The sequence below is a fragment of the Lucilia sericata genome, unplaced genomic scaffold (assembly GCF_015586225.1).
Source record: "Lucilia sericata isolate MDLA Ls3-8-SP2 unplaced genomic scaffold, ASM1558622v1 Contig000575F_arrow, whole genome shotgun sequence".
Classification (NCBI taxonomy): domain Eukaryota; kingdom Metazoa; phylum Arthropoda; class Insecta; order Diptera; family Calliphoridae; genus Lucilia; species Lucilia sericata.
In genome coordinates, this window is record NW_023994583.1 from 100,606 (window position 1) to 128,265 (window position 27,660).

The 27,660-nt window shown below is 32.2% G+C and overlaps 1 protein-coding gene across 2 annotated transcripts; it reads left to right on the top strand.

Annotated features, from left to right (window-relative positions):
- Nucleotides 1-5,393: 5,393 nt before the first annotated feature.
- Nucleotides 5,394-27,660, top strand: LOC119606378 (PTB domain-containing adapter protein ced-6). 2 transcript variants are annotated; one of them, XM_037959813.1, is made up of 5 exons: nt 5,394-6,109; nt 23,922-24,159; nt 24,225-24,658; nt 25,673-26,355; nt 26,419-27,660. In XM_037959813.1, exons 2-5 carry the CDS (start codon nt 23,986-23,988, stop codon nt 26,652-26,654), a joined length of 1,527 nt encoding a protein of 508 aa, XP_037815741.1. In that variant the 5' UTR covers nt 5,394-6,109; nt 23,922-23,985; the 3' UTR covers nt 26,655-27,660. The 2 variants fall into 2 exon arrangements, with proteins under 2 accessions (XP_037815741.1, XP_037815742.1); XM_037959814.1 differs by lacking the exon at nt 5,394-6,109 and adding an exon at nt 9,066-9,769.

Below are 27,660 nucleotides of genomic sequence, written 5' to 3' on the forward strand. Positions count from 1 at the left end.
GATAGATAGATAGATAGATAGATAGATAGATAGATAGATAGGAGATAGATAGATGATAGATAGATAGTAGTAGATAGATAGATAGATAGATAGATAGATAGATAGATAGATAGATAGATAGATAGATTAGATAGATAGATAGATAGATAGATAGATAGATAGATAGATAGATAGATAGATAGATAGTAGATAGATAGATAGATAGATAGATAGATAGATAGAGATAGATAGATAGATAGATAGATAGATAGATAGATAGATAGATAGATAGATAGATAGCTAGATAATGATAGATAGATAGATAGATAGATAGATAGATAGATAGATAGATAGATAGATAGATAATAGATAGATAGATAGATAGATAGATAGATAGATAGATAGATAGATAGATAGATAGATAGATAGATAGATAGATAGATAGATAGATAGATAGATAGATAGATAGATAGATAGATAGATAGATAGATAGATAGATAGATAGATAGATAGATAGATAGATAGATAGATAGATAGATAGATAGATAGATAGATAGATAGATAGATAGATAGATAGATAGATAGATAGATAGATAGATAGATAGATAGATAGATAGATAGATAGATAGATAGATAGATAGATAGATAGATAGATAGATAGATAGATAGATAGATAGATAGATAGATAGATAGATAGATAGATAGATAGATAGATAGATAGATAGATAGATAGATAGATAGATAGATAGATAGATAAATAGATAGATAGATAGATAGATAGATAGATAGATAGATAGATAGATAGATAGATAGATAGATAGATAGATAGATAGATAGATAGATAGAAGAGTTTATTAAAGATAAGTAGATTGGTTAGTTGGTTATCGTGGCAGTTCACTTTGTACAAACATTCACAGTCTTAATTAAATATCAATATCAAAGATTTAGACCTAATCATTAGATAATAATTAGCAAATTTTTCAACTCTTTGGATACTCTCCTAAGCTTGATCGTCTTTTTGTTAGTGACACAATTAATAAAAAGTATGACTTATACTGAACTTTTAGAAATTCTCGATTTGCGGCAGCGAAAAAAAATCAACAAAACAAAAACCCTATTCCTCATTACCATTAAGATACTATTATTAAACAAAGTACATACATCCTCAAAAAAGGGTTAATGAACAAAATAACGATTAATTTATAAAATAAAACTGAAAATGCATTAAAAAAAGGGGTTTTTGACATGTTTTACGACTTCAGAAAAAATCTAAAACAAGAAAATAAATACAGAAAAAATTATATTTAAATAAGATTTTTTTATTTGATTCAATACAAAATTCAATGAACTTTTGGGACTAACAAAGAATATCAATTGGGCGAGTTCATTTTATTATTTTTTTGTTTCTGCTGATTAAAATATTTGGGACGGGTAAAGTGGTTAAACAAAAAAATATACAAATTGTAAAACAACTAAAAAACAATGAAAAAATACAGGCGTCAATGGTGGTAATAAATAAATATCAAAAAACAAAAACAAAATAAAGAAAAAATATTAATACAAAAGGCTAATTCACATCATAACTCAAACTGAAAATAAGATTTTTTTTCAGCAAAAAACTTAAATTGTTCAACAAAAATTCACAAGATTATAAATTGTTTATAACATGCAAGTGTATTGTTGTTATTGTTACAATGCAACAAAATATTTTCAGTTCCATACCAAAAGACCAATAACAAGAAAAATACCGAAAAGACGTCAAGAAATAGCAACAAAAAAAATGACATTATTTCTTACAACATCAGAGACATACATACTTACAAACATACTTTTGTACATATCTACTGACATGTGTAAAGTTTTAAGTGCACTTAGAAAACAACTACAAAATAAGAAAGAGAATTAAAAAAAAAAAACATTTATTATAAATTTTTAATATTTGTTGATTACGAGTACATCCACATATTTCGTTAACTGTAAATATAAAGCAAAACAAAATCTTTAATAAACAAAAGAAAATAAAAAGGAAATTATTACGCACTTTCCGTCAATTATTGAATTTTTCATTCAAACTAAAGAAATCTCTTTATTAAACGTTTGCTGGTCTTTTCTCCTCACTGCGCCGCTAACTTTTTACTTTTTCTCTCTGTTATTATAACTCTCTTTGGTTTACTTTCTTTCACATTTTAATAGTGATATTTTGAAAATCTCTTTGTTGGATAAATGTAGGTATAAACAAATGGTTAGTTTTTTTATACCCACCATCCAAAAAAGTGTATACTGAATTGGTCATTCCATTTGTAACAGATCAATAATGTACCTACATAAGTATAAATATTCTATATTTATATAGTCTAGCCTATAGTCTTGTCTATAGTCTAGTCTATAGTCTAGTCTATAGTCTAGTCTATAGTCTAGTCTATAGTCTAGTCTATAGTCTAGTCTATAGTCTAGTCTATAGTCTAGTCTATAGTCTAGTCTATAGTCTAGTCTATAGTCTAGTCTATAGTCTAGTCTATAGTTAGTCTATAGTCTAGTCTATAGTCTAGTCTATAGTCTAGTCTATAGTCTAGTCTATAGTCTAGTCTATAGTCTAGTCTATAGTCTAGTCTAGTCTAGTCTAGTCTAGTCTATAGTCTAGTCTATAGTCTAGTCTATAGTCTAGTCTATAGTCTAGTCTATAGTCTAGTCTATAGTCTAGTCTAGAGTCTAGTCTATAGTCTAGTCTATAGTCTAGTCTATAGTCTAGTAGTCTAGTCTATAGTCTAGTCTATAGTCTAGTCTATAGTCTAGTCTATAGTCTTAGTCTATAGTCTAGTCTATAGTCTAGTCTATAGTCTAGTCTATAGTCTAGTCTATAGTCTAGTCTATAGTCTAGTCTATAGTCTAGTCTATAGTCTAGTCTATAGTCTAGTCTAGTCTATAGTCTAGTCTATAGTCTAGTCTATAGTCTAGTCTATAGTCTAGTCTATAGTCTAGTCTATAGTCTAGTCTATAGTCTAGTCTATAGTCTAGTCTATAGTCTAGTCTATAGTCTAGTCTATAGTCTAGTCTATAGTCTAGTCTATAGTCTAGTCTATAGTCTAGTCTATAGTCTAGTCTATAGTCTAGTCTATAGTCTAGTCTATAGTCTAGTCTATAGTCTAGTCTATAGTCTAGTCTATAGTCTAGTCTATAGTCTAGTATATAGTCTAGTCTATAGTCTAGTCTATAGTCTAGTCTATAGTCTAGTCTATAGTCTAGTCTATAGTCTAGTCTATAGTCTAGTCTATAGTCTAGTCTATAGTCTAGTCTATAGTCTAGTCTATAGTCTAGTCTATAGTCTAGTCTATAGTCTAGTTTATAGTCTAGTCTATAGTCTAGTCTATAGTCTAGTCCATAGTCTAGTCTAGTCTAGTATATAGTCTAAAGCCTAAAGCAAGTTCGATCTACTACAAAAATTTTAAATATTTTTTTATAACATTTATTAATTAATTTATGTATTTCTTTATTTACATATTTATTTTTTATTTATTTATTTATGTTACCAAAGTGACAAGGCTATGTTGTCAAACAGAACATTGCGTTTTCGAAATGACAACGATTAGTTGTCGAAATCGCAACGATATGACACAAAGCGTAATCGAAATGACAACAATCCGTTGTTGCGATGCGTTGTCAAAATAACAACTGTAGTTGTCAAAATGATAACTGGGTTTTATTTAAATTTTATACACATTCCTTGTCTTAATGTTAACAAACGTAGCATTTATTTATACGATCCTAGCTCAGATGCCAGAATGGCATCCACAGTGTTTTCCGACATTAACTGCGTTTCTAACCTTGTTCGTTCATTTTCAAATTTATGGCATACGAATATGACATGTTCTTCCTTTTCACCCAAACCTGGATAGACTGGACACTTCGGCGAGTCATCGTATCCAAAGCGTTCCAGGTAGATTATATATCCTCCATGTCCATTTAGAAACTGTGTGAAATGGTAATTAACTTCGCCTTAGGTGCAGTTTACCCATTTTTCTATATTTGAAATCAAATTGTAGACGAACTTCGTTATCTTTAAGGATTCACGATATAGTACATATACTCATATTTTATAGGATCGAAATTACAACGCTATGAAGATAAAGGGTAAAAGAATTTCGCCCATAAACTCTCATAAAAAGGCAGCTGTTTCTAAATTTAACTTAATTATCTAACAAATATATTCTCCTCCCTATAACTGATACAAATAAAGATATAAATAATAATTGCATTATTGAATTATTTAATATTTCCCCTTTAAACTCCTACACACTCATACATGATGGCGCTGATATTTGTTTATAGAAGAAAATTATGAAATGCGTCCACAGAATTTATTAACTAAATTTATATCTATTAAAGCAGGGATTTTATTTTTTTGTTATTTTAAATTAAATTATAAGTACTTTAAATTGATGAGAATGGACACTTTAAATTAATGAGAAATGATTTATTATACAGTGTATCTCGTATTCACATAATGATGCCAGACTTTAAATTTATAAAAATCGCTTATTTGATTGCAGTCATTAATTATTAGATTCAATAAGAGAATAGCCTTCAAATTAGACGTTATTACTCTCTCACTCTCTATTTTATACAGAAGCTATGATCTGTCAAAATTGTGTGTAGAAGAGCACGGATGAGATCGTCTAAACGCAATATTTAATGAAACCATTACACAGAGGGAAAAGGAAATACATATACACGCCTGGTACCAAATTGACACCAAAGAGTTTATAATTGTTTAAACATCCGTTGTCAAAGTATATACATACGTACGACAACACTATGTACTGTTGCTATGCAACGTTGTTCAGGGATGTATTTTTATTTAAACACATACAAGAAATGCGAAATAGCTGTTTTTGTTATTGTTTTATACCAATCGTGAAAACATAAAAGATATAAATCATACGACTTTTATTCTCTTTTTTGTCATACGGATGGAATTACATTTTACTTTTTCATTAAACTTTTGCAAATAAGTATTTTTCTAAGTGCATAAATAAAAAAACGCCTACAGTTTGATTAGTATGGCAGCTCCTAATAACATACAGATAAGGAGAGAATACAATTATTCCCTCTCTTATTTAGCTGCCACTGTTAAACATTCACACACAGTTACTTAAACTTAGTTTAACATCTCTAAAACAAGTCCTAGCAAAAGGATTAAAAAAAGTATTCACAATAAAACCGGAAAAATTACAAAACATTTCAAAATCGATATTCAATTTGAAGTTCAAATAAAAATCACAATTATAATTTTTCACTCTGCTCTCTCAAATGGTGAGCAAAAGTTATAAAAAAAAACATTTGAATAAAAAACCGAACACGACTAAACAACCACCAGCATCTTTAATGAAAAAACACCAGTCAGGCCCCAAACATAAACGAATATTTCAAGACTTTAGTCAGTCTCGTTTTGACGGTTTACGGTGGTGATCATTCATAGTTCTGGTTTAGATTTCAATAATCACAACGCTGTTTTATCGAAGACTTGTTTTTCGTTTTATATATTTTTTTCTTTATTTTTTTCATTTCATTTAAAATTTATTTTTTGTTTTTATACTACTGTGATTCATAAAGCACTTTGTGTTGTAAAAAAAGTGCAAAGACCATAAAATTAAAACAAAAATAAAAAAAAAACTACAACAAAATAACTGGTTTTTTATACAATTTTGAAAAAAGAAAAATACAAAAGTGCAGAAGAGTTTCAACAGCAACTGAAAGAAGAAGAAAAAAGAAGTGTCTAGAAGTGCGATTGAAAAATATTTTTATTAATTTTTTAAATATCTATTATAAAAAATTAATTTTAAAAGAAATATAAAAAAATAAATATTAAAAATTACAAGGTTTAATTGTGTTTAAAAAGTAATTGATGCAGCTCATGCTTTTTTTATAGTAAATTTAAATAGAAAATAATTTGTAAAATTTTTAAATTAATGAAAACTAACAACAGCAATAACAACATCATCATTACGATCAGTTAACTTGAACCAAAACCAATTTAATAATAATTACAATAAATTACACTGACAGTGAAGAGAGTACGAGATCGTGCAAGTGTATCTGTGTGTGTGTGTGTACGAACAAAACAAAAGAGAGTGTAAGTAAAAGTACTTAAGAGTAAATAAAATGTATCTAATACTTTTTTTGAAAAATGTGTTAATGAATTTTTGGTAAAAAGTACTTTTTGGCTTAAACGATGTGACAGCTTGTACTGAAGTAGTGAAAAACATTACATTTTATTGATCACACCTCGACAAAAATGAACATTAGAAAATGCATTTTTCCGAACATATTAATAATGCCGAATTTGATTATATTTTTGTAGAACCAAAGAGAAGTACGAAACAAATCAATCTTTCGGATATCTAACTTCTATAATTTCACTAGATCCTGCCGAAATTAACTATCCAAAATCGTCTAACCACATTTCTATATTCCTATATGGTTCACTATAGAACTAGCGATTGTACAAAACAAATCAATCTTACCTACTATCGAAATGGACTACCGAAATTCTTCTACCCATATCTCTTACAGGACTGAGTTGATAACCCTTAATTTACAGCTTTATACATGAAAGCGGAACTCCAACTAGTCAACATTACCCGGCAGATAGAATACCTCCACGACCATTAAGAGACGCCCTGCATTTAAAAATGATGGCAAATGTCGTACAGATATATAACTGTTACATAACATAACATAATTTATGGGCGTCATCTTATGAAATTCACTGCATTTCGAAAAAGATAAAAATGGTCGCCTATCCATTACATCAATGCTATGCTTATTCACGGAATTAAAATCATCTTAATGAACACAGCACTTGATAGTTTGCTCCGCAGTGAGCCTGAATTCATTATAAACAAAAGTTACAAGGATCACTGCGGCGATTCCAAAAGATTCCTTTCGCACTTTTTATGATATGGCGACATACATGCATATAATGCAATAACTTCATTTGATGCTGTTTGTTTTGATGTTTAAGACAACTCACAGATACTTCGCCATGTTCTAAAATAACTCACAGATACTTCGCCATGTTCGAAAGGTTGAATCTTGTGCTTTTCCAGAATTTTTACTAACATTACTCCTTCGACTAAGTAGGGTTAGTGCGGTTTCCACGCAATGACCAACAAATGTACCTTTCTCAAGGAACTGCCATTAAGTGATGACTGGCCTGCAAACACTGTCCTTTGGAACGTTACCTTAATGAACTTTAGATCATCTTGGTGTTATTGCTATCCCGGCGTATAGAAGTGCCCCAATACCTATAGTTTTTAGAAACTAGTGGGGTCATTTGACTTCTGGTCCATTCCTTGGAGTCATTTGATATGGAGTCGAACCAGAGAACAACATAATCTGGTACTACGGGGTCATCATAACTTTTCGGAATACGTTTCTGTCATCGTTCCTAGATTCTTGGAACGGTAAAAGCCACAATATAGGCTGTGGAATAATATATTGGAAATGAACTGATAATACAAAGATTGAATATTCGGATGTTGGTTTATGCCAAGTAGATGTTCCGTTAATCTTTTATATATACGTGATGTTCATCATAGTTGTATGTGTTCGGAGTTTAATCTAACCATGTTTGATTTCACACAGTAGGTCCTAATGGCAAAGGAATAAAAAAAGTCTTTATATGAAGTCCGAACTTCAGTCTAAAAATTACATCCCTAGGTGCTGTTACCGACTCCTTGTCAGAGTATGCATTAGGATCGGTCTCATTTACATCTGACATTCCGCAACGGGACTACTATGACAAAAGATTAGATAGTTCAAGTATTTAAGCAAAGTGTTTCTATATTAATCAACACAGTCACTTAGGGGTGATTAGTGGACCGTCTATAATCGACTCAGTGGATGCAAAAGCATTATTGGCATTCCTCTCCTATGGGATGATGCGATCGCAGTCTATAATGACGGTTTAAAAGCTGCTATGGTTTCTCGGGAAGATCCTAAATTTAGTTCTTTAGAATTTCCAATCTGTGTTTAAAGGGATAATATCTGGAATTACACAGATCCCAAGATATTTGGACCTAATTTATTTGGAAAGGAGTATGTATACAATATCAGATCCGAGAAAAGTATACCTAGACCGCTATCGGCACTATTGTGCGCTATAATGTTCAGAAATTCAGTTTCATGGAAGTTCTTGATGTTCTTGAGTGATATAATGAACATCACTCCCAAGATACATATACATACATACATATATTTCGATTCTAATTTCGACGCTCTACAATCGTCTGAATCCGTTCGTCCAATTTTGTATAATTGTGCCTGTAATCCTGGCTTTTCACTCAGAGTACGTACAGTCATACTTACCAGGACCCATTTTTGGGATGCTTCTCATCCTCCTCACCATAATTTAGCCGTTCCTTCGATTGGGATTTTTAGATTTTGGAAAGTTAATTTTATTACAAGTAAACGATGAAGTTAGACATGGAAATGGTACTTTTTGTTGCGCTGTAGCGCCAAAAATACTTGTTGATAAAAAGGTGAAATTAAACAAAAATAAGTAGAAATAAATATTTGTAAAACTTTGTGTAGGGTATTAAGATAGTGGTCATGAACAATTAGACTTTGTTTTCTTAACAAAGAATTAGATGAAAAAATATGCATTACATTCAGTGTCTTCAATTTAAAGATTATTTAATTTAAATGGACTTAAAAGAAAGATTTAAGAGAAAATAAAGAGTAAATTACCTTAACAAAATTTCTTTCTCTCTCTCTCTTATTGATTATTGTTTTGTGTATTTTCTTCATGTACTTACAATATTTTCCTAACTGCATTGTAGCTGTTGTTGTAATGACAGTGCCGATCGGTGCCAGTTTTGCCAGTCAGGCAACCAGCAAACCATACCGTCAGCCCAGCTCTAGCTTGCCAATCAAGTTTTTCTTTATTATTATTATTTTTGTATTTGTTGATATTTCATTTGTAATATGTTTGTATACTGTTGGTGTTGTTGTTGTTCCTTTTTTGTATTAATATCAAAGCTAAGCTTTTGTTTAAGTCTCTACTAGTTAGCAGCTGTTCGTCATCAAAGTACGTCGCGACGCCGTCGTTTGTTGATCGAAAAAAACAAGTATTGGAGAATAAAACAAAAAAGAAAAATTGGAAAAAAACACACACTCATAAGTTGTTGTTTTTAATGGTGTTTTTTTTTTGAGTAGACTCCACCACGAACGAATGAACGAACCAAGCAACAACCCATCCAACCAGTCAGCCTGTTGGTTAGTCAGCCAGTGATTTAGTACTCTTTGTATGTTTGGGACCGCGAATACAACAATCGTTGTTTGTTTTTTCTTGTTTTCAATATTTTGGATTTTATAAGCCGTTGTTTTTTCTCGATTTTGCCGATTTTAGCTATTGTTTTTTGCAGTGTTTTTTTTGTGTGTTTTAAATAAATAATTATACAAAGCAAATGTTTAAATAATTAAAAAAACTATTTTTGTTTTTGATATAAAATTTAACAACGAATTTCTTAATCGAAAAAAGAGTAGAGAAAAAGTTTTTATAAAAAAACCATATAGTGTTTCAGTGTATAATTAATTGTGCTAAATATCATATGATTTGTTAAATAAACCAACAACAACAACAAAAACTCAACACAAAAAATATATAATACATATTCAACAAATATTGGCTTAAACAACATTTTTAATTTGGCTTACATACACGGCTATAGTAGAGTGTTTTAAACAACAACAAAAACAGTAACGTCATTATACAACTCGTCGGAAAAACGTAAGTTAAATACACTCATACTTGTTTGCCATCCGCCCGTCCGTCCGTCCGTCCGACAACCATACATCCATCCATCCATCAACTTACCATTTTTGTATTTCGTGTGAAAATATTCAGTTTTAAAAATAGAAACATTTCAAAATTTATTGTGATCAACTTGGAAAATGGTGCACATTTTACCAACAATTCGCAATGAATTTAATAACAAGAGTTAGTTGCTTTTTTAGTGGTGTATTTGTTGCATGTGACTCGGTTACTCGTTTTATGTGGTAATAATACAATGTAATGGAATGTCTAAAAATGTTTAGACTACATTCTCATTAGAGGAGAATGCATGTACTAAGTGAGCTACATACATGCAATGTACATTAGAGCCATGGTTCCCAAATGATTAACAAAATATTTCTCAGTGCTAGGTTCTGTCGCATCTTATGAAGTTTAATTTCTACTTCTCCTTACCTTTCTTTGACTTACAGTATCAGTAGAAGAATTGGAAATGATCAACTATATGTAATTTTGAACAACATTTCGCTTTCATAGGATACCGGCAAATCAGACAATCTAATAGAAATTTTACGTTCGATTTTGGCCAGAAGTTCTTCTAAAATTAGATGTTGTTGGTATAGACCAGCTATTTAACATAACCTATAAATTGATAATAAATTTCAATAATATGCAAACTTTCTTAAAGCGTCCATGCTATAAAGTGATGGACAGACTTTTCAAATTGTTAAATAATTGCGTATCCAATTTCACTCCTATTGAAGAAATGTCAAACGCAAAATACATCGTTTCATCTTAGCAATTGTTGTTGTAATAGTTTAAATTAAACAATTTTAATCCGGGGGTTCTGCATTAAGATCCAAGCCATGAAATTAAGCTACTTCTACTGGATTGGTGAAGTAGGATTGGATTGAAGATGTGGAGGATATTATGGGGACCCTGACCACATGCTGGGCATAAGTATATTAGATTGCCAGATCAACTTTTCATGGCGTCGCCATGAATTACGTTCAAAGCTTCAGTATGCCAATTACGATTCTTGCACATAACTTCGCATGCTCTCCTCGTATACATGAAGGTTTACCTCCATCGTCCAGGTGGTGAAAAGTGTTGCTGTAGACTTCGCTGGGGATAATTTTAGTTTACATCCACTAGATCGCATAGCATAGGACACTGCCCTTTGGTAGTACTTACCAGTTCTCCACTATAGTTGGGTGAATCATTTAACCCTTTTGGTTTTCGTAATGATAGTGTAAAATCATCTGTTGTCCATGATTATTCGCGGATTAAACATCTCCTGTCTTAAGTCACCAAAAGCTAGACAATTACATAGAATTTGCTTAGTACTTGGAAGTTATTGCCTTTGTGGCTAGTGACACCATCAATGAGGTTTCTAAGATAGGATCTAGACAAGTTTAGGTCAGATTTTCATGGTTTCTAAAAATATGAATTTATTTTACCACCTTTTGTTAGCGATTAATCAAAGTTTGTCTGATATCGTAGCTAAACCCGTTCACTTGGTGGAAATTTCGATACTGAGCTAATAGGTAAACAGGGTTATTGCCTTTAATGTATCCTAGCAGAGTTACCGACGAATGTCTCGCTATCTCTTTGAGAGGTGCTCGGCATTATTGAGAAAGTTTCCACGTAGTTTTCAATGGATTTAATAATTGCCTTTATATCAGTAAGTATGTGGATTTCCCTCTTAGATATCCCATAATACTCCCCCAAGGTCATGTTACCTGCAATCCCATATGTATTGCAATCCCGGGATAGGTGCTACCAGTAACTCTAGTCTACCGGGACTTTAAACTGGTGATGATCAAATGTATCCTCGGCCTGTCCTTGGAATGATTTGACATGGGGTAGAACCAGAGCACCACATAATTTAGTACTACGGGTAGCCAGTTGCCCGCAGGACTTTGTTTACATCCACTGGCTGGTCATTTGGTTGAGGTTCCTGCGGGATCCACATAATGGCTGTGGTTGGGCAACTTTAATACACTGGGGTGAGTCTTTAAATTATGAGAATGTTCCTCATAACATCAATAGGGTGTTTTCACCTGATATTCGGACCGCCCCTTCTATCGACTCTCACCAGTGATTGCCTTTTCCTTTGTCGGGGTTAGATTGAGCTTGACACAACGTCCCCAACGGGACTGCTATGGCAAGAGATTGGATAGCTCAAGTACTTGAGCAAAATGCCCTGTACAAAAATTGCGTTGTGAGTGGTCATAGAAGCTCACCCAGTGGTTGAAAAAGAGCACCGTAAAATAAGGCCAACATGACAGGTGTTCACGTAAAGCACTTCGACATTCATCCCATAATACTGGATATGTTCGACAGTAACGAACAGTTTTTATATTCAACTGTTCCGAGAATATACCACAACTAACACCTACGTGTGTTTTTGATCCGCCGGTGAATATATGAAGTGCACTGGAGGCCATTAATATAGCTTGTTTTGTCTGGGATGTTTATAACCAATTGTGGCGTAGTTTATGGTTAACTTCATATTGAGGACTTTGGAATGACTTTTTTGGCATTTAGTCTCATTGCAGTATTCGCTAATGTTAGTGACGAAATGTCACGTGGTGCCCAATTTAGAATCGCTACTTATATTTGTAATTTTGGAAATTTTTATGGATCTTTTTTATAAATTGATCATTTAAGATCAGTATTATACATATCTATATTTTTTGCTGATGATAATTATTTACTTAATATTTAATATTTTAATTGCCATAAATAAACAAACTGTTTTAAAACAAAGTCATTCCCATGTATTAAAATTTCTTAGAATACATTATCAACAAAATCTTAACTAAATATTTAAATTCTGGGAATTATATATTTATTGAGATAAATATCAAGCAACAAATATTACTTGTATCTAGTTTAAATGCTGAATTTAATGATTAATTTAAATTTATTCAAGTGTAAATTTTATTTTATTTTTGTCTAAAAAAAGAGAGAGTTTTCCTTTTTTTCTGCAATTATTTCGTTTTAATCGTGAATTGTAAAATAATTTTAAATTAGATTTTCTTAAACTTTGTTTTCTTAATTCGCCTGGTTTTTAAATCCATGTATGTGTAACAATCTAGACACATTTTGAATATTAAATAAAGTTACTTTAAAAGAAGAAGTAGAAATAGGTATAATTTAACAAAGAATACCAAATAGAAACATTTATAATTGAATTAAGTAACTCAAGTAGCTAAACGTCAAATAATTGTAGGAGAGACGGACAATAAAACGTCGAACGGACCGACATTGACTTGCTTTCATGACTTGTACATGAAATGATAACTTCACACACTGTTCCCAATTTACTATAAAGAAGAGTATCTATCTGTGCATGTTTGAGAAGAAACAGTAGTTAAAATAGATTAATTCATTAATGTTTGAGTGTGTCATTAATTATAATTAAGTAATTTGTATTTTGTCAATTTAATTATATTCATATGTATGTAGATGTTATTTGTCAGGTTTTACCTTGAAGATTTAAAATAATTAAGTTTTTTTTTTTGCTATTTTGCACAGTGGTTATATGATACAAAGTCTAAGACAATACTTAATAAACTTTAGCATGAGCAAATACTTATCCATCACGGAAGACCTATGCATTCTATTAGAAATTATATAGTAGACCAATCATACGTTAATAAAAACGCATACAATTTATATTTAGAAATTAATATCTCTACACAGAGGGAAAAAGGAATATACACGTCTGGTACCAAATTGACACCAAACTGTTTATAATTTTTCAATACCATCCGTTGTCAAAGTACATACATTGTTCGTACGACAACACTATGTAATGTTGACAACATTGCAACAATTCGTTGTCGAAATCTAAATTTTATACACATCCGTTGTCTAAATGTTAACAAACGTGGTATGCTCAGTATTGACAAACAATCCATTGCCTATAGTGAGCTTACCACGTTTGTTAACATTTAGACAACGGATGTTTATAAAATTTAGATTTTACTGCTTAAACCACGGAGTCCAAGGACCAAATTATAATTTTATAAAGAATTGAGCTGTATCCACTGAATCTGGACTCAGAATTTCTTTATCGCAACGGGTTTTCCAAATATCGTGTGATAATGATTGTAAAAACACCGTTTTTGATATATGAGACGCAGAATTTCTTCATCACATCAGGTTTTCCAAATATCGTGTCATAATGACTGAAAAACCCCCTTATTGATATTTATAAATTTTTTTGTCTCATGCTTTAAGTTACAATATTTCGATGAAGAAAGAATATATATCTGAAGTTAAACTTTTATTTTAAAGTCGAAAGATTAACATTTAGCGCTAGTATAACGAATCAAATATGACCAAAAAGGATTCGTTACAGCGCGAATATAGAATAGGGGTATATAGAATAAGAGTCAGAGGGTGGCTTCCCAAAATTTGTCATATTGGGCCTAAAATTTGAATAAGAACGAGTTAAACCACATTTATTAAGTGAATGAGACCGAAAAAACTTGGTCCTAGTTTTGAATTTGTCCAAAAATAAGCAGAATTGTTACGTTCTTCTTTGAACATATAAAATTTAAGACATCAGGACAACATTTTGCAATTTCTGAAATAGTGATTATAAAGGTTTTTTCCTTCCTTATGTGAATCAGATTTGTAGTATAAGAAGACGTTACCATTGAAAATTTGCAATCGAAAATATTAGAAATCGATGTTTGCGGCCGTTGTATGGCTTATAGCGCCGTCCTGTTGAAACCACTCATTTTCAAACAAAAAGTCATTGATCATGTTGCGGTGACGATTTCTAACGCGAGCTCCGGTTGCGTTTTTAAAGAAGTAAGGTCCGAGATGCCAGAAGTATGGAATATGTAATGGAGTCTGTGAGTCTCAATCCATATTTCGTTGTTAACAAGCACAAAATGAGCCTCATAGTTGAACACATAAAAATCGCGAAGGTGCAGGTACATGTTGTGCGAATCAATTTCAAACTAAAATATAATTCAGGCGTCAAAATATACAAATGTCAAAAAGTGAGCGCAATATTACGTTCATTTGACAGTTAACCCTTTCGTAATAACTAAATAGTAAGTTTATTGAATCAATTCTTTCATAAAACTGCAAATTTTCTTTGTCTGAGGTCGGTACGGCATTACGCACGTTTTCCATGTATTAATATATCCATATACAGGGTCTTTCGTCACAATGTATACAAATAAATATGTTGCACGTAAATATGTATTATAACATACATTACTAGTAAGTACAAATATAAATGAACAACAGTGATTCCCTAACTTTTTGGCTCATAAATCTTAAATTTTTTCACAAATTACATATTATGAAGAATGTTTTTAATATATATTTTAGTAAGATTTTAAAAATATCGATATTTGTTGCAAATTGTTAAAATTTACAGCCATTAAAGTCGAATATTGAGAAACTCTGCTGTATAGTAGTTACTAGTTATATAGTACGTGTATCTGTACTCCATTTAATGAGTAATGTACACATGGTAGATACTGTAGTAAATATTTGTACCCTTTAGTACCCAAGTAAATTTACTATTGTTATTATTTTGTACATTTAAATTTTTTGGTTATGAATTTGTGTCTTTTATTATTATTTTTTGTTTTTGTTGTACAAAGTATTGTTTTGTTTAATTTAATTTGCTTTTACTTTCGCTTACACATATGTATGTATGAATGTACGTACATATGTATGTACTTACCGTCTACATTTTGCAATAACATTTAAGTTAATATTTGTAATTTATTATTGTTATTTAGTTTTGTTTGCGGTTTGCTTTTTACCTTTGTGGTTGGATTTTTATTGGCTTTTTATCTTGATGTAGGTTTGTTTTGCGAAATTTCATTAATTTTTTCCATTAGGTATTGTTTTATTTTTTAAATGTCGAAAAAAAAAAAAACCAAATGAGTTAAACAATTTATTGCTTAAAATCTCGATAGAACAGACGTGTCAAAATGATTTCGAAAAAAAATCTAACCTTAAATGTTAAGCTTAACAAATTTTGTGAGTTTTGACACTTAAAATCTAGAATTATTGTTGTAGAAAGGTTATTTAATGTATAAAATAAAACAATTAGTCGGGTGTGTCTCTAGAGGTGTAGTAGTTTAAATAATAAGAAATGTTATAAACAACACTGTGCTACAATAATAATCTAAAAACTTTAAATTAAAAATCCAAGCCCAAAATGCCAAATTATACGCTCACCAAAAATTCCCTTTAAAAATCGATTGTGAAATATTGAGCCTTTATATAAAAGGGCTTAAACCAAAAACCAGTTAGATTTTAGGGGGTATATTATCAGATCCGAAGAAATACACCTAGACCACTATCGGACTTTACATGGAAAATGATAATGGGAAAAACTTTATATAATACTCAATGGAGATATTATCGATATTATTTTCCGAAACATACATATTTTCCTGGACATAGTTTTTTGAGATTTCCTAATCAGTGTTTCTGGGGGTTGTAATATCTGTAATAAAATCGCTTCCAAAATGTTTGGATCTAATTTCTGATCCTTCTTGTTATGTTTCAATAGGAGCAACTTTTCGGGAGCCTTGGTCGACGTAATGCTCATCACCCACAAGCATTACTCCTAAGAACTAAACTCTGTCGGTCGCCGGTATTTTCTTGGCCAGGCAACAGGGTTCATTATACTTAAGAATTTTTGTCTTTCTTGCGAAAAGACAGACTTCATTCTTTGCCGGACTTCAATCTTTGAGCCCAACTTATGACTATCTTCAAGGCGTCTTCCTTAGAAGTACTACGAGATCTTTTGCTCTCAGCCCTTTCTCAGTTGTTGTTGTAGCAGAGATACGTGCAAAGTTGTCCATCCTTGGTCGTTGTTCATGGTAACGAATCCATTCTCAGTAAAGGTCCTCGGTTAGTAACCTTAAAGTGGAGAGGACAAAATTACCCAGGTAACCTCGATATACTTCCCCCATCTTGCTATTCGGTGGTAAAGAGGTGATAATAGTACCTCTAATCTGCCAGGAATATAAACTGGTGGGGTCCTCCGCCTTTCCTTATAAGACAACAACCTCCCAGTGAAGAACTGACTGTGTTGCTAAGCGCTGGGAATGGTTTGGTATCAAGTGAATAACATATGGAATAAATGATAAATGAATGATAAGTATCTTATACAAGTGACACCATTGAATTTCCTTTCCTTGTCAGGATATGTTCAGGGTTTATTCTGTTAATACCAGACTTACCACAGTGTGACCTCTGGATTCATATTTCGGTCTACCGATAACGTCTCTAGGTGCTGTTGCCGAATCAACAGAGGAAAGTGATATTTCTGGATTCGTATTTTGGTCTACTGATTACGTCTCTAGGTGCTGTTGCCGAATCAAAAAAGACCATCCCATCTGAGTGGTTGTAAAGGGAAGTGATTGCATCTCTGAAATTAAGCTTATGTACTTGAGTTAACTGCTTGTACGTGGATCGGCGGAACCATGTAAAAAAATTACCACCTGGTGTTCTTTGCAAGGCACAAAGGGGCAATGGTGAGTCGTCTTTAGCTCACCCTGTGGCAGGTTTTCACGTAAAGCACTCGACATTTATACATCTCTCGACAATTATTAATCTGTTCCTTAGCAATAGTTAATCCTCTGGTCAACATGAAACTGGTCTAGGGATGAGCAAACTACTTGTACATGGATCGGCGGAAGCATGTAAACAAATTGCCACCTGTGTGTTCTTTGCAAGGCACAAAGGGGCGATGCTGAGTCGTCTTTAGCTCACCCTGTGACAAGTATTCACGTAAAACACTCGACATTTATACATCTCTCGACATTTATTCATCTGTTCCTTAGCAAGTAGTTAATCCTCTGGTCAACATGAAACTGGTCTAAGGATTAGATAAGAAGTAGCTGTGTTCACGTTGTTAAACGCGACCGGAAGAATGGAGGATTATCGGTCGATAAGGCATTAGCATCGCGTAACTAGATTTTCCGGGTTTGTGAATTAATATTACCCCTGTTGTATAGACAGTAAATATCTTCGACAGAATGGAAACCAAATCCGTCTGCATCTGTAAAATTACCGGAAAATTTCCATATAAATTAATTTTTGAAACTTAATTAACAAAAACACATACATACATATAATGAAATTATATCATTATAAATATGAACACAATTAGGTTTTACCAAACAATTTGAATATAAAAAATATTCTTTTATTTTTTTAATGGTTTCTTCTTGATTAATTGTTTGTTAATATTCTTTTTATCTGCTTCCTTTGAAATATTAAAAATTATCTTAATGTTTGTTTGAAAAAAAGTTTTTTTTTTTTTTTTTAATAAGCGATAATTTTTGCTTCAATTAACCGGAAATTGAAATTGTTTGTCTTGGTATTTAGCTCACAAATTCAAATGCATTAAGATTTTTAGATTTTTGTGTTTTTTTCATTTCCTTTCTTGATTTTTTATTGGTTTCGCTTTAAGATTAATTCGGAAAATGTATGTTAATTGTGAATGTAATGTGTAAACTATTTAATGTTGAATTTATTTTTAAATTTAATATAAATTTTAAAATTAACGGAGCATTAAATTGTCATAAAATTAAAATAATATATCGTTTAAAGGGTTCCAACTTATAACTGGTGTTGAACTATAACAAGCCACTCTCCTTGAGTTGAAAAACGTCTTGATCCTAAAGAATGAAAATATCCCAAGCAATACGTCTGATATTTTTTTGCTTTTTGCTTACAAAAAAGGAAATTAATCCAACGACAATACAATGTTTTGTTTATATGTGTATTTTTTGTTGTTATATACTTTTTGCCACTTGTATAATTACATAAAATTTGTGGGAAAGTTTCATCAAGTCTCAGACTGGGAATTATTTTTATTTTAATTAATTTTATAATGAAATCTATGCACGTAGTTTTAACAACTACCATAATTAACAAATTAAAATAATTGTGCATATACACTTAAACAACAACAAATTTTGAATTAAAAAAAAAAATAAACAATAAATAAATAACTCAGTAAGTCAGTCAGTCAGTCAGTTAGTTCATTATTTTACATACGATTACAGACAAATACGAGTAGAAATTGAAATTGAAAATTTCAATTATCACGCTTCCTTATAATTTATTTAAATCTTTTTTAATATAAACAAAATTATTATAAATATAAATAAATTGCATAGAACAAACTGTCTTTGTTTCTGTTCATTAATTATTTAATTTAAGTTTTTCTTAAGTTAAAATATAAGTTTTTTGTTATACAATTTACGAGTATAAATTAATAAAACAGTGTTATTATCGTTAACGTGCACATCATTTCTTGACAATTTTGTTGACAATAGTTTTCGCGTTAGAATTATCACGTTATTAAATACTTATTTCTATTGTGTTTTGTTTTTTCAAATTACCCCGGTAATCAAGCAACATCTTAAATAATTAATCATTTTTTTGCGCAAATGTGTTTAGTTTTCCTTTTGTTTAAAAATACATATGGAGCCTTTTTTTATAAGCTAATTAAAAAAAGATTCATTAATTATTAAAATCTTGTAGGAAATATTCCAGTCATTATTGCTAAAGCTAAAAATAAATTACTAATAGCTACAAAATGTTTCTTTATTTTGAAAGGTTGTTATTGATTCAAAATGTCTGAACTTATGTCTCGAACCTCTCTGTATTTATTAACACGATTAATTCATTTCATAATGTCTGAACTTATGGATTGAACCTTTCTGTATTTATTATAACGATTAACTCATTTATGATGTACTGTACTTCATATCGATAATAATACAAGGTGGCGCAAAAGTAATCCCCCTATTTTGCGATTGGCCCCTAATGTCAGTTCTGTTTTGACATTTGTGTAGTAAACACATGCGAAATACACGTTAATAAACAATGTTACGCTACACTGCTCCAGAACGCGAAATATTGCTGACAATTTATTTGACCAATAATCGGTCGGTGACTTTGGCACAACGTGAATTTCGTCGCAGATTTTCTGGCCGTCCAACGCCTACTAGCCGCTCGCCTCGAAGAGACTGGCACAACATGAGATGCTGCCAGGTATGGCAGACCCCGGAGTAGCCAGAATATTGCTGCTGTAGCCGAGGATGTCATGGAAACGCCGTCGACATCGACCAGACGACGTGCCACGCAAATGGGTATCAGTCGACGGTCTTTACAGCGAATTTTGGTACAAGATTTGAAGATGTTTCCGTACAAAGTCCAGACGTTGCATCAGCTGTTAGCTGCTGACCGCCAATCGCGTCTAACATACCCTCAAGCCATCCTTATTCACCACCAAGAGGAAGATGATTTTTCATCATGATTTGACCGCTCCAGACTTGTTTTTGTGGGGCTTTTTGAAGTCGCGGGTTTATGTCAACAAGCCTCAGACTCTTGCAGCTCTTAAAGACAATATCCGTCAAGAATGTGAAGAATGTGAATGCCGGAAGTTTTGGCCAAAGTGATAGAAAATGACATAAAAAGGGGTCAAATACATGATATCATATTCTCGACTTGATGTAAAAAAAATTAATAGACCAAATAAAAATAATCCGCAAAAAGAATCTAAGTTTTTAATTTTTTTTCAATTACAGCCAAAAACATCGGAAGTTTACTTTTGCGCCACCTTGTATGAAAATAAGGTTAATTTTCGGTACAGCAGCTTTATGTGAGCTTAGTTCAATTACGGACTGAACTCTGCAGAATGTGGGAAAATAACACAGATCACGAGATTTTTAATCCAGAGTCCAAAGTATTATTTTCATGTTTTTGAAATATAGTGTCCTAAAGTTTGAGACTTTTTAACAGCGCGAATGCAGCTCTGTTATACATTTTTCATAATTCTAGATACCATTACCTAAAGCTTGAGACATTGAATTTGCTGAGATATCGTCCGTTGAAGTTTTTGCCAAAAAATAAAAGATATTTTTGTATTTTTTATCAATAGTTGTTTCGAAATCTCGAGGAAGGTAGAAGATATACATAACTCAGGTTAAGAATTTCATTTTAAAGTCGACCGATAGGGCATTTAGATGACATAATAGTTTTTATAAACAAAGATATCTTCACGGTTTTATAAAGTTATCTTAAAAACCTGATGTGATGGTTAAATTTCATCAGAATTTCTACTATTTTAAATTTTAAATTAACTAATGGGTCATAACTTAATATCTTGTTTTTTCAATATATTCCCCGTCTTATCTTTTGGCGCATGAGTCGGCTTGCCATAAGATTTAGAAACACATTAGTACAAACTCATTTAAGAAAGATATATCAAACTTCAACTCGTTTCAGATATGTTTTTATACCCACCATCAAACACTGGGTCGTAGACGTAGTAGACGTGATAAAACCCAAACGGGGGTTAGGTGGATGAAATCTTTTCCTAATATTAAACAAGTAAGAAAGTATAGTCGGGCGAGGCCGACCATATGATACCCTACACCAGTTATGAATATTAAATGTGATTTATTTTTCATAATAAAGCATTTATCTTCAATATTCCCTTATTCCGATACATTTAAGCAATTTATGGATGAAAAACTAATTTTCTGAAAGAGGCTTTATATGGGGGCTAGGGGCAAATATGGACCAAGCCCGATAAAATTTTGTGAATATATTTATATTTACATAATATTTTATTGTGCTGAATTTCATCGCGATATTTGTGTTTATAAGTTAATTTGGGACATTCAAGTAATTTTCTGAAGGGGACTTTGTATGGGAGCTAGGGTCAAATGGGGCCCGATCTTTATGAAATTTGGCAGGGTCATCAAGACTTCTATAAAACTTAGTTGTGCCGTATTTTATCGATATATCTGTATATTTAACATAATTATGAGCTCAGAAGCCCTTTTCGGGGGGTTCTGTTCTATGGGGGCTAGGTGAAATAATGGACCGATTTTAACCATTTAATAGGCTTCGTCCTTGGGTCAAATAAAACGTGCATGCCAAATTTCATCCAATTATCTTGAAAATTGCGACCTGTACCTTGCGCACAAGGTTTACATGGACAGCCAGCCAGACGGACGGACGGACATAGCTTAATCGACTCAGAAAACGATTCTAAGCCGATTGGTATACTTTAAGGTGGGTCTAGGACGAATATTTTTGTATGTTACAAACATCAGCACAAATCCAATATACCCTCCCCACTAAAGTGGTGTAGGGTATAAAAAGTTGTTGACGGATGACTATCTATCTAAATAGTTTTTAACTGGCCGATAAAAATATTAAGTTTTAGTTCTAGTCGCATATTCCAATCATTTCAATCAGGTGGCCCAATTTTAAGTGGGATTCTTCTGATCCCATTAAAAACAGAATATTTATTACCTTACTGCGATGGATATTCGGCTTTGGCATTGATTTGAATTTGGCCGGGCTCCATATTGGACTTCGAATTGTCGTAATGGATTACATTAATACTTCTATACATAAACTACTCTAGTTTATGGTTCCCCCGGGGAAAAGTGGTGCTACCAATACATCTAGTCTGTCAGGACTATAAATTGGTGATGATCAAATGTAGCCAAATTCGCGGGGAGAGAATGTTGGTTTAAGGACTGATATATCCTATGCCATATATGTTCGCGGGGAGAGAATGTTGGTTTAAGGACTGATATATCCTATGCCATATATGTTTGGATTCTCTCTCCGGTGCTGTTGCTGTCTCAACAGATGTCACTGGGTGATGGGACACAGCAACTTATGCTGGATTCCTGAACCCGTTGAATATCTCTTACTCTTCGCGTAGTAGGGCGCCAGTATTGGTTGGGGAAGGTTGACACTTGGTAGTTGCCTGTCATTCCGTAGATCGTTCTTTATGGTCTGAGAATGGATGGGAAAGACTTCTCTGTCCTACAGGAGTCTAGTACTGATTTAGTAGACCTTTTACTTCAGGGAAGTTCTCGGTACTGTTGTCATCTCAACAGGATGCATATTGTTTCATGCTTCGTTGGTTGATAACCACCATATCGGGGCAATTATTCTTTGTCACATTATCTGACATACAGATGGATCCTGATTTATTAGCTGGGTACTTCGGTTTACCAAATGCGTCTCTAGGTGCTGTTGCCGAATCAACAGGCCCATCTCATTAGTGAGGTTGCGCGGGCTTTAAGAGGTTAAGGAATGCACTGGAATGGGTCATTAGTTAATAGGGATTTCATTGTAAATATTCTTTCATGACATCTAAAGGTCAACTTCCGGTATAATGGAAGATTGATTTCACCTGATGATGGGGTTGTCTCCCTTTCTATTGACTTTAGGCCAGTGAATTGCTGGACTGTCATTCCGCAACGTGGCTACTATGGCAAGATATTCTATAGCTAGAGTGTGAATTGCTTTTTCCTTGTAGTGGTTTGCATTGGGATTGATCCCATGGTGCCTGTCATTCCGCAACGGGGCTACTATGGCAAGAGATAAGACAGCTAGAGTACTTCAGCAAAATGCTTGTACATGGACCGGCACAGCCATGTACAAAAATTGCCGCCTGAGTTCTTCATAGAAGGATTCCGGTGCCGCGTGGTAGACCGTTCTCAAGTCTACCAAGTGTAAAAATAAGGCCGTTAAGGCAGGTATTCACGTTAAACACTTAGACATTCTTTATTTTATGGTGTTCAAAGTCAATTTCACCAGCATCCCGATTTGTTACACAAAATTCGAGATTTTCGAAGCAAAAATCTGTACAACTGTACGAACTGAAAATAAATGACCGATGTTTACCCTCCAAAATCTTATACAAGTTATTGAAGACACAATTAAAATTGTTATTGGTTTTTAAACAAAATTAGTAAAGACGTCAATACAATTATGATTCAAAAAATGACGGAATTACAAAAAATTAGTATTAAACAAGATTTTCGTTTCACTGTTAATATTTAGCAGTAAAAAATTTAAAAATACTACATTTTATGACGAATATTAAAAGCTGTTTTTGTAATTCTTAGGAAGGAAACTTGATTTTGTGGCAAAAAAACATAAAATGCGTTTAGCTATAAAAATATACTATTAAAATTAATTGGGTGCAATGAATATTGAGGCAGTTGATTAAAACTTTAGTTACTTTATTTTTCTGAACTAATGCATAATTATAATATTGCTACTTGTTTTAATGTTTAATTAATTTTCAATTTCTTTACAGATATCTTGGAAAAAAATCTAAACCAATTTTGCTGTATTAAGACCACAACAGAACACAAAACACCATGTCACAGCTTAAGTTTTGGAACAAACAGAATAATAACAGTAAAACTGATAATAGCGAAAATACAGAAAATAAAAATGGCAGCGCCACCAAGGAAGAAACCAAGGGCGGTAAACGTAATTGGTTGCATACGCCAGAAGCTTTAATCAATGGTCATGTAGTCTATCTAGTCAAGGTAAGTTGTGGAAAACTACAAAAATAAATGTCTTTTTATATTTAACTTTGGTCTTTATTTTCTAGTTCTCTGGCAGTCTACCAGTGGATCAGCCCAAGGGTATTGAAGTTGTTAAGGACACCATACGTAAACTTCAATTTGCCCAACAAATGAAAAAAGCCGAAACGGGAACTCAAGAAAAATTCAAAAAAGTTGAAATCACTATCAGTGTGGATGGTGTAGCGGTGCAGGAGCCGAGAACACAGAAAATCTTACATCAATTCCCTTTGCATAATATTTCCTATTGTGCTGATGATAAGGGTGTCAAGAAGTATTTTAGTTTTATTGCCAAAACTGTTAAGACAAACAGCGATAATATGACCAATGGCCGTGGCAGTAGTCCGGATGGCTCCACGCAATCATCGTCAGAAGAAACACATGAATGTTTTGTATTCATTTCCAATAAGTTGGCTTCCGATATTACACTGACTATTGGTCAAGCCTTTGAATTGGCTTTTAGGTAAATATTTTCACTATGAAAAGGCTACTAGTTTGCCTTTTCAAAAGACCACATATTCTAAAAGTTTTAAGTGAATTGACTTGTCCATAGGCTAATCAATTAACAAGTCAAACGACTAGTAAATAGACTACAACATAGACTAGTACATAAAATAGAACATAGACTAGTACATAGACCAGTCTATAGACTAGCCAATAGTATTGTCAAAAGTCTAGTCACAATTTAGTACATACACCAACCAATAGAATTGTCAATAGACTAGTTAATAAACTAGTCAATAATCTAGTACATAGACTAGTCTATAGAATGGTCAATAGGCTAGTTCTTAGACTAGTACATATACCAACCCATAGACCAATACAATAGTACTTAGACTAGTCAATAATCTAGTACATAGACTAGTCTATAGAATGGACAATAGGCTAGTTCTTAGATTAGTATATAGACTAGTCCATGGACTTGTACATAATCAATGTCAATAATCTAGTATAGGCTAGACTAGCCAATAGAATTGTCAATAAACTAGTCAATAGAATGGTCAATACACTAGTTCATAGATTAGTATATAGACAAACCCATAGGCTAGACAATAGAATAGTAATTGGACTAGTCAATAATCTAGTACATAGATTAGTCTATAGAATGGTCAATAGACTAGTTCTTAAATTAGTACATATACTAGTCCATGAACTTTTACATATAGTAATACGTAGACTAGTCCATAGATTATTTATAAAATAGTTAATAGATTCGTCTATAGTCTAGTCAATAAAATTGTTCATAGTTAATAGACTGGTCCATAGTTTAGTCAATAGACTATTTTACAGAGTACATATACGTGTCCATTCAAGACTACTAGATAAATGATGAAATAGACTATGAGCTCGAACCAAGCCCCCTTCTATTAAACTCTGTAAAATTTGGTCTATAATTGACTCTAGAAGGCACTAGTACTATTAGGACCCCATACTTTTTTAAGTAACATTTCTTAAATTAACTCTTCCATCTTTTCAGAAAATACATTAACACCGCAGAAAAATCGGAACTAAGCAAAGCTCAACAACAAATCACAGACTTAGAGAAAATCATTACGATTTATAAAAATCGTCTGCGTGAATTGGCTTTAAAAATACCCAAAAATGAAATGGATACCTATTTATTCCGAGAAGGCATTAAGGATATCGTTGAGGTGCCGGTGTCTACAACACAAAGCGTAACAGCAGGTGATTCCACCAATTCGTCTGCTCTAACAAATGGTACTAATGGTCTTAGCGACAATAACAATGACAGAGCTTTGCTAATCGATACTAACTCCTGTAATACATCATCGAAAATGTCCACAACATCGTCAGCATCATCGACATCATTTTTACCCGCTGTACCACCGCGCAACTCAATGCCAACACAATTGTTAACGAAAAACAATAATCAGAAAATGGATGAATTGTTATTGAATTCAGATTCTGATAGTGATTTTGATCCGCGTGCAGAAGAATCGAATACAGATGGTAATAGTACCGGCAGTGGTGGTAAAACTATGACCAATGATTTATTTGGTTTTGAACCCTCAAAATCCTTTGGACAACAATTGTTCTACAATAATAATGATAATAAATTTATTAATAACAATAATACCAGCATCATTAGCAATAATTCCAATAACAGTTTTAGTGAATTGACCATAACGCCACCTTTATGTAAGTATTGTATCAAATTATGAAAATTTTTAATTTTTAACAATATTTTATATGAAATTTCAGTGGCTCCACCACCAAAAGTGTCAGCTTCACGCCGTAGCACCTCGGTTACCACACCCACAGCTGCCATCACTAACAACAACCACAACATCATTAGCAATGGCAATATGGCCGATCTGTTTGGCTCTGACCCCTTTGATACGGCCGTTACTACAAATGGCACCAGTATTTTTCAAAAACAAGTTAGTAAAATGTCCGTAGATGATTTCACTTTGGAAAGTTTGGATCCCTTAAAGTAATTGAGTTGTGTTTGAAATGAAAATATTGTTATTATTATTTAAAATAAAACCCTATTTCCTCTGCCTCCCCCTCCCCTCATCTTCTATGAAACGAAATTATATTTTAAGATTTATTTAAAAAATAAAAAAACCTAAATGAATATGTAAAAAAAATGCTTTAAACGCTACACTTTTATAATAAAAACTATTACTATTTATATGAAGAGAAAAATTATTACTAACTAGGTAAAAGAAATTATTGTGAATTATGTGAAAAATGCATTATTTTAGGAAAAAACAGTGAGTAAAAGATAGTAGAAAGTGAAATGCGGTAGAATTCCATTATGTTTCTAGGAGGAACCAGAAAAAGTTTTTGCCTTAACCTTGAGTAGTAATCAAAATGACCCTGCTTTACCCTTTTAAATACTTCTTAATTCACTTTGAACATCTATGCATCGAAATATTAACTACCGAATCCGAATGGAATGTGTGAAAGGTTTAGCACTTAACTAATAATGCCCCATAAAGGTTTTAAACTAATTTATACGGGTTTCTTCCGATATGTGGTTATTACAATCCTGTTAACAAAATGGATTAGAAATTAATCGATCATTCTTTGAAATTTATCAATTTTTTGACATATCACGGGACCAGTTAATATCAAAACAAAGACGTTTTACTTGTGCTATATATTCATGTTTATATTGTTTATATCTAAGGAATGTAACTCGCTAATAATTTGAATATAATCACCTTTTTCTGAAAATGGCGTAGTTATTGTAGGTGAAACTGTTAGAAAGTCTGATCTTTAAACATTTTTAAGACCTTCAAAGCTATATGATTAATTTCACAGGATCTAATAACAAGAAACTTTAAAACTAATTCTGAAAACATCCAAGACACTCACTGTAAAAAAAAATTTGTTAAAATAAATTCTTTAAAAAAAAACAATATTGTGCATTATTTGTTATTAATTTAAAAACTAAATAAATAAAAATATGATGTAAATAAAAATTAAAAAAAAATG